General features: G+C 48.7%; 1 protein-coding gene across 1 annotated transcript in view; it reads left to right on the plus strand.

Moving 5' to 3' along the window:
• The window catches only part of SARM1 (sterile alpha and TIR motif containing 1), a 34,468-nt gene that overhangs the window by 13,965 nt on the left and 3,572 nt on the right, over positions 1-16,931 (plus strand). Inside the window, exons 3-8 of the mRNA XM_017888914.1 lie at positions 4,106-4,724; positions 7,275-7,487; positions 7,757-7,848; positions 7,958-8,193; positions 11,062-11,164; positions 11,238-11,427. Coding sequence (XP_017744403.1) covers positions 4,106-4,724; positions 7,275-7,487; positions 7,757-7,848; positions 7,958-8,193; positions 11,062-11,164; positions 11,238-11,427 — 1,453 coding nt within the window. The remainder of the gene's footprint in view (positions 1-4,105; positions 4,725-7,274; positions 7,488-7,756; positions 7,849-7,957; positions 8,194-11,061; positions 11,165-11,237; positions 11,428-16,931) is intronic.

Genomic DNA, 16,931 nt, shown 5'->3' on the forward strand with positions numbered 1-16,931 from the left:
AAAAAAAAAAAAAAAAAAAATACAAGAGGAAGGAATAACTGTAGTTCCAGCGGCCTCTGTGAATAATTAGGACCCATCTGTTTCTTTTTTTTTTTTTTTTTTTTTTTTTTTTTTTTGGGGAGACGGAGTCTCGCTCTGTCGCCCAAGCTGGAGTGCAGTGGCCGGATCTCAGCTCACTGCAAGCTCCGCCTCCCGGGTTCATGCCATTCTCCTGCCTCAGCCTCCCAAGTAGCTGGGACTACAGGCGCCCGCCACCTCGCCCAGCTAGTTTTTTGTACTTTTTAGTAGAGACGGGGTTTCACCGTGTTAGCCAGGATGGTCTCGATCTCCTGACCTTGTGATCCGCCCGTCTCGGCCTCCCAAAGTGCTGGGATTACAGGCTTGAGCCACCGCGCCCGTCCCCCATCTGTTTCTTTGAAGATAGGCTGCCGAGAAGCTGTGGGGTCAACTCAGCAAATCTGTGCCGGCCTTATGGCATGTTCCAGACTCAGCTAGGTTCTGCAGTGGACACAAAATCACATGCACTATGGTCACTGTGGTGCCCTCTGGGCAAGGACTCTGTTGCTGGCTGGGCCTCAATCTCTTTGGCAGTAATGTCACCTATGGAGGACATCACCTTTTTTTTTTTTAGACGGAGTCTCACTATGTCACCCAGGCTGTAGAGCACTGGGGCAGCCTCAGCTCACTGCAACCTCTGCCTCCCGAGTTCAAGTGATTCTCCTGCCTCAGCCTCCTGAGTAGCTGGGATTACAAGCGCACACCACTACACCTGGGTAATTTTTGTAATTTTAGTAGAGATGGGGTTTTGCCATGTTGGCAAGGCTGGTCTCAAACTCCTGACCTCAAGTGATCCACCTGCCTCGGCCTCCCAAAGTGCTGGGATTACAGGCATGAGCCACTGCGCCCAGCCATCTGTGGAGGACATCATTTGTGGAGGTCAGTAAGGCAGGAAGCCTGAAGCTCTACCAGGATGTGGCAACTCTCCCACCTGCTCAGCGGGCCTCCAAGTTCTCTCTGTTGGATCTGTCCTCTCCACCATAGCCAGACTGAATTTTCTAAAACCCAAACATGGCCAGGCCACTCTCCTCCCTGCAGTGGCTTCTCTTTGACATCAAAATAGAATACAAATGCCTTGAGGTGCCTCAAAAGGCCCCCAGGTCCAATCTCTTTTCACTCTCCCCTTGAATTTTCTGCCTCAGCCATGAAAGTGTGGGCAGCTCCCCAAGTGCACCGGCTCTCCAACACCTCCAACTCTTTGCATATACCTGTGCCTGAAATGCAATCTCTCCTCCTCCTCCTCACTAGTGTCGCCACTATTCTCTTGCCCTTACTCCATAGGGAACCATTCAGTATATCTAATGTGTTTTTTTTTTTTTTTTTTTTTTTTTTTTTTTGAGACAGAGTCTCGCTCTGTCACCCAGGCTGGAGTGCAGTGGCCGGATCTCGGCTCACTGCAAGCTCCGCCTCCCGGGTTTATGCCATTCTTCTGCCTCAGCCTCCCGAGTAGCTGGGACTACAGGTGCCCGCCACCTCGCCCGGCTAGTTTTTTGTATTTTTTTTAGTAGAGACGGGGTTTCACCGTGTTAGCCAGGATGGTCTCGATCTCCTGACCTCGTGATCCGCCCGTCTCGGCCTCCCAAAGTGCTGGGATTACAGGCTTGAGCCACTGCTCCCGGCCTAACGTGTATCTTTCTATCTGTGTTCTGCTAAAATCTTTAATTCTTTATTCTTGGTTTTGTGTACATGTATTTTTAATGTATATAAATGGTGCTGTCATGTAGCACATTCTATTTCTTTCTTTTTCCCACTCAGTATTGGGTTTTGTTGGGGGTTTTCTTTTGGTTTTTGTTTGTTTGTTTGTTTGTTTGTTTTGTTTGTTGAGACAGGGTCTCGCTCTGATGCCCAGGCTGGAGTGCAGTGGCCCAATCATGACTCACTGTACCCTCAACCTACTGGGCTCAAACTATCATCCTGCCTCAGCCTCTCAGGTAGCTGGGACTACAGGCCTGTGCCACCATACCTGGCTAATTTTTTGATTTCATAGAGATAGGGGTTTGCTACATTGCCCAGGCTATGTTGTCCTGGTTCATGTTGCTGTGTTATCACCCGCTCAGTCACTTGGACCTCCCCCCAAATCCTACAGAGTGGACACCTGCCCATGTTACCTGACCCTCCCCAGGCTTGCTACTGATTGCCTCCAACTTCCTCACACTACAAATGACACTGCAGTGAACACCCTTGTCTAAGTGCTCTTGTCTATCTGTATGATAATCTCTTTGGGAAAGGTTGCCTGTATTGTTCAGCTTCTGATTTTGCCCATCTAACAGGTGTAAAGTGGTAGCTGGTTTTCTGTTTGTTTTCTGCCAGAGAACATTTTATTCAAGGTATGTGTGTGGAGCGTGGTCAGGGACAAAGGAGAGTGGAAATGACCTTTGAAATAAAATAAAATGATTTAGGTGAAGAAACTCTAGGAAAGGGTAATTTTCTCCATTTAGATCATTTTAAGAAAGAAAATGACAGATAAGGTTTCTGCTCTATAGAAACAACAAACAAGTAGACTATTAATATAATATCAGATATTAAATGCCCTGAAGACAATAAAATAGGGTAATGAATTAGAAAGTGATGGGGAAAAGCCTTTAGATTGGATGACTGGAAGGAAGTAACATTTGAGCAGACATTGGAATGATGAACCATGAAGAGGATTTTGTTGAAGAACATTTCAGGTAGTGATAGCTATTGTTTTAATTTTCGTTTCTCTGATTACTAATGAGTTAGAGCATCTGTTTATCTGGTTGTTCAAATTTTGGATTTCCTCTTGTCAATTGCCTGTTTATGTCCTTTGCCCATTTTCTTTTGAATATATTGCCTTTTTCTTCTTGATTTGAATATTTGCTGATATATTCTACATATAAACCCCTCATTGATTTTTTTTTTCTTTTCTTTTTGTTTTCTTTCTGTCTCTCTCTCTCTCTTTTTTTTTTTTTTTTTTTTTCTTTTGATACAGGGTCTCACTTTGTTGTCCAGGCTGGTCTCAAGTGAACCTCCTACCTTGGCCTCCATGTGCCAGGCATTGTGCCAAGCACTCTGCAGGCATGAGCCACCTTGCCCAGCCTGGTTTTATATTTTCCCTTGTTGGTTTTAGACATTGCAATACCTCTGGCATTCTTTCTATTCTCAAACACATCAGCTCCTCTGCCCTCAGGCCTTCATCCTTGCTCCTCTCTCTAGCTGTTATGCTCCTCCCAGATATTTGCATGCAGGGATTTCTCCACATTAAGCTCTCAGATGTCACCTCTTCACACATACCCCTCCTCCAGGCACACTCCATTACATCATCCTGTTTTGCTAGCGCCAAGGCCCTATCACTATGATCTGGTTCACCCATTGTTTTCTTGTCTATGTCCTCCTCCATCGCTCTGAGGATAAGCTCCAGCCAGTCTCAGTTAAACCTCAGCCCATAGTGCAGTGCCTGGCCCAGGGGAGGTCCTCAGGAAACATCTGTTGAATGAATGAATACATGTGCTCCAGTCATGGGCCATGGAGTGAGGAAAAGGCAAGGCTAAGAGTGGTGTGCTTCAAGTGACACTTCAAATTAGGACAAGTTAATATTTGTTGAGTTTTTACCATGTGCTAGGCATTGTGGCAAGCACTCTATATGGCTTATCTCATTAGTCCTGATAATAATCCTATGAGGCAGGTGTTTGTATTTTCTATTTATGAGATAAGGAAAGCAAAGTAGAGAGATAAAGGAAGCTGCCCAAAGGTCTCTTTTATCCCAGTTAGAAAACGGGCTGAGAAGAAACCAGGACCCAGGGGATCTGCTCCTGAGCTGAGGCTCAGCCACCACACATACTGCCTCTCAAGGGGAGGAATGAGGGGGAGAATGGCTGTGGCCAGGATAGAGCACCCTTAGAATCCGAGAAGTGGGGTCCTCCCAGGGGAGGAGGTGAGGGTAGGGAGCAGGGAGGGGAAGGAGGGGAATGCTATCCCCTATATGAGGCCAATGAGGCCCAGAGAGGGTTAGTGACCAGGCCCCAAACGGGCAAGCCAAGCTCCCCAAGCTGCGGCAATTCCACCGTCCCCTTCCACTTTCACTGGGCAGGGACCGCGTGGCGCGCATTGGGCTGGGCGTGATCCTGAACCTGGCGAAGGAGCGCGAACCCGTAGAGCTGGCGCGGAGCGTGGCAGGCATCTTGGAGCACATGTTCAAGCACTCGGAGGAGACGTGCCAGAAGCTGGTGGCCGCCGGCGGCCTGGACGCGGTGCTGTATTGGTGCCGCCGCACGGACCCCGCGCTACTGCGCCACTGCGCGCTGGCGCTGGGCAACTGCGCGCTGCATGGGGGCCAGGTGGTGCAGCGGCGCATGGTGGAGAAGCGCGCAGCCGAATGGCTCTTCCCGCTCGCCTTCTCCAAGGAGGACGAACTGCTTCGGCTGCACGCCTGCCTCGCAGTAGCGGTGTTGGCGACTAACAAGGAGGTGGAGCGCGAGGTGGAACGCTCTGGCACGCTGGCGCTCGTGGAGCCGCTTGTGGCCTCGCTGGACCCTGGCCGCTTCGCCCGCTGTCTGGTGGACGCCAGCGACACAAGCCAGGGCCGCGGGCCCGACGACCTGCAGCGCCTTGTGCCATTGCTCGACTCTAACCGCTTGGAGGCGCAGTGCATCGGGGCTTTCTATCTCTGCGCGGAGGCTGCCATCAAGAGCCTGCAAGGCAAGACCAAGGTGGGTGCAGATGTGGGGTTGGGTGGATCAGGGGTTAGAGAGCCTTTGGGAAGGTTTCCCAGAGGAAGTCACATTCAACCGGGTCTTGAAATACACATCAGAATTAGGTGAAGCAAGACAAAGTTGGGGGGCAGTCATTTTGACCTTGAAGGCAAGACCCAAAGTTTGGACTTGGGTTTGGGGGCAAGAGGAAGACACTAAGAAGTTTTTAAGCAAGGGAACACTTGTGTTTTACAAAGATCATCCTAGGTGCTGTGTGGAAAGGAGCTTGGCAAGGGTGAGGGTGGAGGCAAGGCAACCCAATAAAAGACTATGTATGACTTGAAGGGGTGGGCGTTGGGAGAAGGGGGAGACAGCGATGCCAGTGGCAGAGAGCAGATTAAAGAGTTGTTTAAGAGATGGAGTTAGCACTTGGTGGCTGGGAGAAGGAGAGAGAGGAGCTGAGGATGACTCCTGGCCCTGAACATAGGCAATGAATAAGGTGAACTGGGTGACGGACAGGTGGAAGTGGGGAGGGGAAGAAAGTGACTTCTGCAGGACATATGGAGTTTGAGATGCTTGAGAGGTGCCCAGCTGGGGAGCTTCCGTGGGTAGTTTAGCCTTTTGAGTCTGGAGTCTGGGAAGACGGCTGCTAGAGACAGAGGCTTGGGACTTGGGACAGGACATCAGTGTGTCAGCCAGATAACCCCCACCGGAGTCCCAAGGGGTCCTCATGTCCAGGATCTAATCTACCAGTGACCTTTGCCCACTGCTTTAACTTGCTGTGTGACCTTGAGCACCTGGCTTCCCCTCTCTGGGCCTCTATCTGGGCCTCATTTTTATCTTGTGGAAAATTCAATAAATTGGACCACAGCAGCAGTTCTTACCCTGGATGTGGGATAATGATAGTTTTAGCACCGAAAGTTTGTGGATTGTACTTTTTGGAAACAGAGTTCTACTATATTGCCTAGGCTGGCATCAAACTCTCAGGCTCCAAGTGATCCTCTCTGCCTCAGCCTCCCAAGTAGCTGGGACTACAAGCACGCACCACATCCCCAGCTGGGCTTTGTTTTTAAAATATTACAGGTTGAAGATTCTCCCTACAATGTCACTCTTCTTTGCATTTTTCTGTGGCGCCTTGGAGGTTGGTGATAGCTGGTGCACAGGGATGTGGTGCATACCCGATGGCCCACCTTGTCTGTACTCCAGCTGTCATCGGGGGGTGCTCAAAGGTGTGTATCTTACAGATGATTGTCACCCATCATGTGTTTGCCTACAGATAAAAAGGAGACTGCTGGTTGGATGACATGGTTCACGCCTGTAATCCCAACACTTTGGGAGGCCGAGGCAGGTGGATCACTTGAGGTCAGAGTTCGAGACCAGCCTGGACAACATGGTGAAACTCTGTCTCTACTAAAAATACAAAAATGAGCTGGGTGTGGTGGCAGGTACCTGTAATCCCAGCTACTCAGGAGGCTGAGGCAGAAGAATCACATGAACCTGTGAGGCAGAGGTTGCAGTGAGCCAGAATCACACCACTGCACTCTAGCCTGGGCTACAGAGCAAGGCTCCATCTCAAAAAAAAAAAAAAAAAAAAAAGGAGACTGCTATGTTAGGGGGGTCTCTGGAGCCTCTTTCAACATCCAGTATTCTAGGAACTTCTGATTCTTCTCTCTGCTCTCCAGAGCTGGGTCAGGGAGGACTTGCTCTACAAGGCAGGTCATTCTGCTTAGGGAGAAGGGTCTTAAAGGAAGTAGGGAGTGAGGACCCCAAGGATTGGATCTGGGCAGCAATCAGGATCACCAGCCTGTCACCCCTTTCCCATCGAGGCCAAGTGAGTCCAGTTCAACAAAGACATCTTGAGTCCCACTCTGTGTCCTTCATTGTGTCAGATACAGGGTTCCAGTAGTGACTAAGACATGTCCTCAGCTTATACTCCAGTGGAAGTTGCATTGTCAACCAGTGACAGTGGCATTCAGAGTGTGGTATATAAGCCCTCATTGGAGTTGTGGGCCAGGATGTGGGGAAATCAAAGCAGGCTGCATGAAGGAGGTGCTAATCGATTTGGATTCTGGTGGATGAGTAGGATTTCCGTGGATTGGGAGGATTCCCACAAGCAGGCTGGAAGAACTAAGGATTTGGAAACACAGTGGGCCAAGACCCAGAGGTGTGAAAGCCTTGGAATGTGAGTGCATGTGTGTGTGTGTGTGTGAAGTGTAAGTTGGTGGAAGGTGAGGTGAACTGGGAGTGATGGGCAGCTGCACTGTGCCCTGCCTAGGGCCATGCTGAGAGCTCAACTTTATTCCAGGGCCTGTAGATGCTATAAGAAGGATATGAAGGAGGGATCCGCCCCTCCACCCCCAACCCATCCAGAGTCAGGACCTGGTCAAGAATTGAGAGAACTTCAGGAGGGGGAATCCGCAAGACCCCATGACTTAGTGGCTGAAGGCGGGGCCAGGGCAGATGGAGAGACTTTGGGTTGTGAGAAGAGACAAGGAGAGGGACTGGCCATGTGTTGGGGCACCTGGAGAGCTGGTGGAACCTAGAGCCCTCTCCCCACTCCCTCCCTAGGTATTCAGCGACATCGGCGCTATCCAGAGCCTGAAACGCCTGGTTTCCTACTCTACCAATGGCACTAAGTCGGCGCTGGCCAAGCGCGCGCTGCGCCTGCTGGGCGAGGAGGTGCCACGGCCCATCCTGCCCTCCGTGCCCAGCTGGAAGGAGGCCGAGGTCCAGACGTGGCTGCAGCAGATTGGCTTCTCCAAGTACTGCGAGAGCTTCCGGGTAGAGTCGTGGGGGGTGCACCTCCCCCAAGTCAGAGCGAGCGCCCTGTGCACAGATACTGTGTTCCCTCCCGGCCTCGCACTCCTGTGGCGCTGGGGTGGCTTTTAGGGGTGGGGAGCCTGTACGCAGCCACCCTTGGGGTCACTCGGCTCTGACGTAGGTCCCGTCCACCTCCTCCACGCCATCTCCAGTTCCTTCCCTTGCATCTTGTGCTCGAGGTCCAAGGGCTAAGTAGCGGAGCCCTTCCTGACATCCGACTCCTCTCCCAGGAGCAGCAGGTGGATGGCGACCTGCTTCTGCGGCTCACGGAGGAGGAACTCCAGACCGACCTGGGCATGAAATCTGGCATCACCCGCAAGAGGTACGGAGCCTCCTGTCCACCGGACCCCAGCTAGGTCTAAATAAGCGCCCCCTCGGTCCACAGCCCATCTGAGTCTGGACCTCAGCGTCTTCTCCTCCGTGGGGTGCAGGTTCTTTAGGGAGCTCACCGAGCTCAGGACCTTCGCCAACTATTCTACGTGCGACCGCAGCAACCTGGCCGACTGGCTGGGCAGCCTGGACCCGCGCTTCCGCCAGTACACCTACGGCCTGGTCAGCTGCGGCCTGGACCGCTCCCTGCTGCACCGCGTGTCTGAGCAGCAGCTGCTGGAGGACTGCGGCGTCCGCCTGGGCGTGCACCGCGCCCGCATCCTCACGGCGGCCAGAGGTCAGCCCGCTCACCCGGGACCCCGCCCCAGCCCCAGCCCCAGCCACGGCCCTAGAAGGGTGAGGGGAGACACAGGGTGGAGACTTCCTGCCTCACCGTGGATTGATTGAGCACAAACGTGGGTCACACTGGGCTCTGAGGATGTAAAGATGAATACGTTGCACTTTGTCTCAAGAAGTTCCCAATCTTAGGTGGGTAGGCGGTGGGAGGAAGGGAGTATTAAACAGGCAGACGGCCCCTGCAGAAAACTACCTAGGTCTCCAGTGGGAGCACAGAGGAAGCCCGGCCCACCCCATCCACCCAGGTCTAGATTTCAGAGAGGACAAGATGCCTCACCATGTCTTGAGAGAGGCACTGGCAGGGAGGGGTGGCAACAGGAAGGGCAGCCCAGGCAGCGGCAGCAGCTGATGGAGAGTCCGTGCAGTGGGGTATAAGTGGGAAGGGTGTGTGCGTATGTGTGTTATCCTGTTGGCCAACAGCTTCCAAAATTTGGGTCTAGAGGTGGTTTAGAGTGAATTCTAGGCCTCTAGCCACCCTCCTTATTTGCTAAGTTATTTTAAACTTACTAATTTACCACTTAGTTAATCTTTATTGTCAATTACAAGGTACTCTGTTAGGTTTTTAAGATATTATCTCATCAGTCTCTACATTGATTTTATGCAGTGAGTGTTCAGTTTTTAAAATCAACCTTAAAGAACTCTTGAAAGAATAAAAAGAGGAGTAAGTGTCCAGTTTGAGGGCCGGGCACTGTGTCTCATGCCTATAATTCTAGCACTTTGCAAGGCCAAGGCAGGCAGATCGCTCAAGTCCAGGAGTTTGAAACCAGCTTGGGCAACAAGGTAAAAGCCCGTCTCTACTAAAAGCACAAAAAAATACAAAAAATTAACTGGGTGTTGTGGCGCATACATGTAGTCCCAGCTACTTGGGAGGCTGAGGTGGGAGGATCACCTGAGCCCAGGAAGTTAAGGCTGCAGTGAACTGTGATCAGGTCACTATACTCCAGCCAGCCTGGGCAGCAGGAGTGAGACCCTATCTCAAAAAAGAAAAAAAGTGTCAGTTTGAGGAGTCTTAAAAGACATCTGTGTGACCCCCCCGACCCCCACCATCATCATTAAAGATATAGAATATTTCCATCATGGGTGTTCACTTTAAAGATAATGACACTAACATTTAAAGAATTCAAATACATTTCCCACAGTCATAAAAGTCATTAGATGACAAAACTGGGACTTGAGCCTTGCCTTTCTGCTTCATAAACAAACAAATGTTATCTATGAGGGTTGTGTCTAAGTATTATAAGAAGATGAATTCTTTTCATTTTATCCATTCATTCAGCAATTACAGACTAAGCACCCACAAGACACAAGGGACTAAGCTTTGACTGCATTCTTATGCTTCAACTAATGCAGGTTGGCTTTTATTATTTTTACATGGCAGCTCCCATTAAAACTTCAAGATTTCATTTTTATTTTAATTAATTAATTAATTTGAGACAAGGTCTCATTCTGTCACCCAGGCTGTAGTGCAGTGGCACAATCACAACCCACTGAAGCCTCAACCTCCCGGGCTCGAGCAATTCTCCCACCTCACCTCCCAAGTAGCTGGGACCACAGGCGCGCAACACCACACCCGACTAATTTTTGTATTTTTTGTAGAGACAGGGTTTCACCATGTTGCCCAGGCTGTTCTCAAGCTCCTGGTCTCAAGCAATCCTCCCAACTTAGCCTCCCAAAGTGTTGAGATTATGGGTGTGGGCCACCGCACCCAGCACAAGATTGCATTTTAAACAACAGGAAAATCCTAGGGCAAAATAGCTTAAAAAAATAGTTCGTATAGTGAGCCATGCATAGTTTTTAAGTGGGAGGAGTGACATGATCAGATTTGGATTTTAGAAAGATGTTCTGGTAGCTGTGGCAAATGGACTACACTGGGCAATTCTTTTCTTTTTTCTTTTTTTAGACAGAGTCTCACTCTGTTGCCCAGGCTAAAGTGCGGTGGTGCGTTCTTGGCTCACTGCAACCTCTGCCTCCCAGGTTCAAGTGATTCTCGTGCCTCAGCCTCCCAAGTAGCTGGATTACAGACATGTGCCACCATGCCCGGCTAATTTTTTGTATCTTTTGTGAAGATGGGGTCTCACCATATTGGCCAGGCTGGTCTCAAACTCCTGGCCTCGAGTGATCCACCCACCTTGGCACCCCAAAGTGCTGGGATTACACGTGTGGGCCACTCCGCCTGGCCTAGACTGGGAAATTCTAGCTGGGTTTAGGGAGGCCATTGAGGAGGCTGGCACTGGAAACCTGAGCCAGGGAAGGGCCCGGAGGCTGAAGTCCAGGATGTTTAGTAGGTAGAATCCTCAGAATGTAGTGCCTGTGCTGAGCACTGAGCATTGCTCCAGAGGAGCAGAGTGCTGTCTGTTTTATTCACTGCCAAATCTCAAGCACTGAAGATAGTTCTGGCACACAGCGAGTGCTTAGGAAGTATTTGTTGAATAAATTAAATGGGAGGCAGGAGTTGAGGCTGATACCCAGGGTCTGGCTTTGATGGGAAATAGGGAAGAAGGAATGAGCGGGAGATTTGGAGTGTGTTGAATTTGGAGTGATTGTGGGCAGCTGGCTGTGCAGGTCTGGAGTTCCAGAGAGAGGGCAGGGCTGGAAGTGCATGCATATCAGTGTCCCTAGAACGCAGTGCCTGCCTCCTAAGAGTAACCCAACAATAATATGACCTTCCTTCTGTAGGCCCCATTTCTCCTTTTTGAGAGAGGCCACCCTTCCCAGGCTGGGCTGAGAGGGCTGGGTAGAGGGATGATATACCTGACAGTGAGTGATGCGGAAGGGCCACCCTCACCATGCTGCCTGTTGCCCACTTCAGAAATGCTACACTCCCCGCTGCCCTGTACTGGTGGCAAACCCAGTGGGGACACCCCAGATGTCTTCATCAGCTACCGCCGGAACTCAGGTTCCCAGCTGGCCAGGTGAGGAGGGGCAGGCAGGCAGTGGCAGGGCCTTGGGACAAGGCTGTGGCACTGACACAGGACCTACTTGCAGCCTCCTGAAGGTGCACCTGCAGCTGCATGGCTTCAGTGTCTTCATTGATGTGGAGAAGCTGGAAGCAGGCAAGTTCGAAGACAAACTCATCCAGAGTGTCATGGGTGCCCGCAACTTTGTGCTGGTGCTGTCACCTGGAGCACTGGACAAGTGCATGCAGGACCATGACTGCAAGGATTGGGTGCATAAGGTAGGTGCCCACCTATGCCTCTAAGGTCCCAGCATTGGCCCATGGTCCAGAAGATAGGGTTGTCTTCTAGTCCTTCTTGTCTGCACATCCCAGCACACTTAGCCCTGAAGCACCTCCCTGACCCAGCTGGAAGTCAGGAACCGCAGCTCTGACTATAATAGGACTTTAGCAAGCTACAAGGGACAAGAGACTAGGCTTTGGCTCTCTGAGCCTCAGTGTTCTTATCTGCAAAATGGGGTAACTTACCTGTTCCACTCACCCTGTAGAACTGTTGTGAGGATCAGAGAGATATAAAAATGCTTTGAAAAATAACTTCCATGAGAGACACGAGAGCATAGCGACAGGCAGAAGGGAATAGTTGAGAGCTCAAAACTGAGAGTCTGAATCCTGGCTCTGGCCTTGGGCAAGTTACTTAACCCCAGTAAGTTTTGTATTTATTACTGGAAAGAGGGTATTATAATAATAGTATATAACTGTCTAGAACATTGTTATAAGGATTTAAAAAGCTAAAATTTGTGAAGTGCTTAGCAGAATGGCTGGCACATAGTAACTACTCAATAGTGGTAGCTATTATTATTATTATTAATATAATTATTATAACTACTACCTCTGTTTAATTCATGATTGTATTTTCAGTGCCTGACACATTGTAGGAACTTACTGAATACTTATAGAATGGATGGATGGATAGATTCACATTGCATCTTCAAGTTATTAATCATTAATCTGTCAGTAGGAATTGGAGTTGGGGCTGAGGGATGCAGTAGTCATCTGAGAGACACGATGAGACAAGCAGTCAGCTCAGAGACAAGAATATGCCCACGGGGCCAGGCACAGTGGTTCACACCTGTAATCCCAGCACTTTGGGAGGCTGAGGCGGGAGGATCACTTGAGGTCCGGGGTTTGAGACCAGCCTGGGAAACACAGTGAAAACTTGTCTCTACTAAAAAAATACAAAAATTAGCCAGGCATGGTGGCACACACCTGTAATCCCAGCTACTCGGGAAACTGAGGCAGGGGACTCACTTGGGCCCAGAAGGCGGAGATGGCGCCACTGCACTGCAGCTTGGGCAACAGAGTGGGATGCTGTCTCAAAATGACTAGATCACATACAAGTTGGTGTAAATGCTGAGCCAGGTAAGCAAACCTCTTGCTTGCCACAGGGGTTTGGAGAAGGGAGAGAGCAACAATGTGTCAACGAAAAGAGTCAAACTCTGTAAAATATTTGAAGAGATTTACTCTAAGCCAAATATGAGTGACCATGGCCCATGACATAGCCCTCAGGAGACCTTTAAAACATGTGCCCAAGGTGGTCAGGGCACAGTTTGGTTTTATACATTTTTGGGAGACACGAGACATTAATCAATACATTTAAGATGTACGTTGGTTTGGTTCAGAAAGGCAGGACAGCTCAAAGCGGGGGCTTCCGGGCTTTTGGTAAATTTAAAATTTTTCTGGTTGATAATTAGTTGAGTTTATCTGAAGACCTGGGATCAATAGAAAGGAAATGTTTAGGTTAAGATAAAGGGTTGTGGAGACCAAGTTTTATTTGTGCAGAGGAAGTTCTCAGGGCAGACTTCAGAGGGAGTAGGTTATAAAATGTTTCTTATTGGAATTAAAAGGGTGCCTGGCTCTTTGTTGATTATCTCCTGAGTCTGAAAAGAAAAAGAAAAAAATGGGAGGAAGGGGATTCTCTACAGAATGTGGCTTTTCCCACAAGAGACAAACTTGTGGAGCCATTTCAAGATATGGCAGGGAAATATATTTGGGGTTAAAATATTTTTATTTCCTCCCTTATTATATGATGTTATATTAGAGTCAGGTTAGAAAGCAGACCACGCTATGTAGGGTTAAAATTAAAACCCCTCCAATAAGACTTTATGGTTTGTAGGACGTGACTCCCTAGGCCCCTTAGGTAGGAATTTGGGCAAGATAAGAAAATAATAATAATCAGAGTTTAGTCCTCAGAGGACTGGAATAATCAGAGAGGACTTCATGGAGGAAACAGGTCTTGAGAAGAATCTTAAGAGTCTAGATAAGTGGAAGAGAAGGCATCCCAGGCCAGGGTAACAGCATGGAATAAAGGTAGGAAGGAGAACAAAGGAAATAGGAATAAAGCAAAGGAATAAAGGTAGGAAGGAGAACAGTGCTGAAAGCCCATATACATCTTGGGTACTGCTTTCTCCATATCACAGATGAAGAAACCGAGGCTCAGAAAAGTAGAATAATTTTCCCCTGGATGCACTGCTAGTGTAGAAATCAGAAAAGCTAGGCTTCAGATTTCATCTATCTGACTCCAAAGCTCATAGCTTTCCCAAGATCCACACTGCATTCTATGGCACAGATCTGAGGGGGTGTGAGGGGAGGTGATGGGGTAGGGCTGGATTCAGTTGACACCAGAGATGATTATCTGTATTTCTTCACAACTCCACATCCAGTGATGTCATGTTGGTAACTTGACATCAGCCATGGTGGGAGTATTTACACCAAGGAAATTGGGAACCACTACAAATCAGAGTTTTGTTTGTTTGGTTGATTGGCTGGTTGGGTTTTCTCCCCCCCATGAATAGCTAGTTATTATAAAGTTACCAGCACACCATTGGCTGGATAAGAACTATGGAAACCAGGTTAAGGAGTGTTTAAAGGCAGGAGAAGACCTGTGCTTAAAGCACTGGAAAACAAGGAGCCCAGGAAGGAGAAGATGCCAGGGCAGTGGGTTTTAGAATGAAGGCTCTGACACTGAAATGCAGTCCACATGGAGTGTGGAGTCAAGCCCCAGAGGCCACATAGGAGGGGCTGAGTACTAGGCCTGGTTTGGGGAGGGGCACTGGGCCAGGTGAGCATCCAGGAAGAACATGGCTGATGACCCAGAGCAGGTGGCAGGCAGCATTTTGAGAGAAAGGGAAGAGAGTCTGTGAGCTCCATGAGACTTCAGACCTTGCCTCGTTCATGTGTGTCCCTGGTACTTAAAACCATGCATGGTACAAAGGAGGCTCTATGCGATTGCACCAAAAAAAAAAAAAAGAGAGAGAGAGAGAAAGAGAGAGAGGCTGTAGAGGAGTTTATAGAACAATTGAATCAATGATTAAGCAGACAAGTGATACTGATGAAGCTGAGATGCCATGCCTGAGAGAGCCATACTTATCTTATAGATTTACCAGGTTAGAGGACTTGACTCCATTTTTTTTTCTTTTTTTTTTTTTCCAGTAGAGATAGGGTTTCACTATGTCACCCAGGCTAGTCTCAAACTCCTGAGCTCAAGTCTGGAGTTCAGTGCTTGCCTCGGCCTCCCCAAGTGCCGGGATTACAGGCATGAGCCACCGTACCAGGCCGCTATTATCCCTTTCTTGGCTAGCCTCTGAATCTGTGCAATGAACAATTTGTACTGTCTTTGGTTTTGTGTAATTCTGGATGAAACAAATGTCTAAAGATTTCCAAATAAATTGCTGCAGGGTCAGGATTCATTCCAGTGCTCAGCAGAGAGGCAGCAGGGCTTGGTTGAAACAGCCTGGACTTGGACTCTTGAGGCTTGAGTCAGAGGACTGGTCCCTCATGGGCTGGGCGTATGTGTGGCTTAGGAGGAAATCCCTTCCTCTCTGGGCTTTTTTCTCTCCATCTGTAAAATGGAGAGGCTCCCCAGGAAGCCAGTCAAGGACAAAGTTACACATGTTCTTTCCCCAGGAAGGCTCCACTTCCCAAAAATGCTTGGCACCCCTTGTCGTCCCAGCAGATGGCAAAGAGGCGAGAAGAGCCTTTGCCTTGGACCAGCCCCAGAGGCGCCGTCATCCCTCTTTGGTTGTTTCTGGTGCTTAATTGCCTCTGGTTTTAAACTCCTTTCCCTGAAGTCACATTAGTGGGTAATCAATATGGAAAACCACAAGTGAACTGCACTCAAGAAAGTAAAATCCCTTTGGTTCCCTATTGAGAGGAAGAAAAACATTCAATAAGCACTTACGGAACCCCATTAATAGCAAATAATTCCTTAGAACCATGCTTTGGGGTAGGTTTTATTATCCCCACTTTACAGAAGAGGAAATAATAACACCTATTACGTATTAAGCATACACTGTATGCTAAGCGCTGTTCTAATTACTTGCCATGGAATGTTGCGCTTATTCCATGGAAAAATCTATCATTAACTCTGCTTTATATATTAGAAAACAGAGGAACAGATGTGGCGGCCCACGCCTGTGATCCCAACACTTTGGGATGCTAAGGTGGGAGGATCACTTGAGGCCAGGAGTTTGAGACCAGCCTGGGCAACATGGTGAAACCCCATCTCTACTAAAAAATACAAAAAATTAGCCAGACATGGTAGCACATGCCTGTGGTCCCAGCTACTTGGGAGGCTGAGGTGGGAGGATGGCTTGAGCCCAGGAGGTTGAGGCTGCAGTAAGCCTTGATGGTGCCGCTGCCCTCCAGCCTGGGCAACAAAGTGAGATCCTGTTCCCCGCCCTCCACACAAAAAAAAAAAAAAAAAGAAAAGAGAAAACAGAAACTTTAAGTACCTATTATTTTTGCCTCAGGTCATAGAGCCTGTGTCAGAGACTCAACGTGAACCCCGATTTGATGATTCCAGAGTGCAGCCCTAACTGCTGTGCTGTGTTTTCTCATTCATTCATTCATCCATCCATTAAATATTTAGAAAGGGCTAACTGTAAGGGCTCTGTGAAAGATGCTAAGATATAACAGTGAAAAATAGATATGATCCCTCCTCATGTCTGGCAGAGAAGACAAATACTGAGTAATTTATCCATTAATTAATTAAAATTTGCAACTATAATATGTTCTGCAGAGCCTATAATGGGAGAACTGATTTGGTCAGGGCAGTGGGAGACAACTGCCCTGTGTAAGAGTTGATGAGCTCAGATCAGAAAAATGAATGGGCATTATCAAGGCGGAAGGACAAGGAAGCTTATTTTGTATGACTGGGAGGACAGAGCAGGGGTAGAGTTTGAGAAGTGGACTGTGGCCAACCACATAGGGCCTCACAGGCCACATGAAGGAGTTTGGACTTTATTCTAAGACCATGCAAAGTCTTGAAGAGTTTCAAGTAGGGAGTGACAGGATCTGATTTGTCAGATGTGCATTTTGCAAATATTAGCTACATGAAAGGGCAATGTGGAGAGTGAATTAGAGAAGACAAGGGTGGATGAGGAAAGACCTGGTGGGGGCTTAAAGATAATAGGGATTAGAAGAGGGTGGTAGTGGGGTGGAGGCAGGGAAAAATGGTGGATTTGAGAAATAAGTAAGGAGTACAATTGGCAGGGCGCATGATGGATCAACCTGTATGCGGGAGTGTGATGTTTTTCTTCTGACACCAAATTGTTTGGGGTTTTTCCCACACTAACCACTAATTCTCCAACTTTCCAACACCAGCTGGGTATCCCACAATTCAATTCAATTCTGAAATGTCAGTCACGAGGCCCAGGTTCCCAGGCTACCACATTTCTGTTTGATTTGGCTACAAATTCAGGGGTTCCCATGACACCCCGAGGTTCAAC

This window comes from Rhinopithecus bieti, unplaced genomic scaffold (assembly GCF_001698545.2).
Source record: "Rhinopithecus bieti isolate Rb0 unplaced genomic scaffold, ASM169854v2 scaffold_18477, whole genome shotgun sequence".
NCBI lineage: Eukaryota > Metazoa > Chordata > Mammalia > Primates > Cercopithecidae > Rhinopithecus > Rhinopithecus bieti.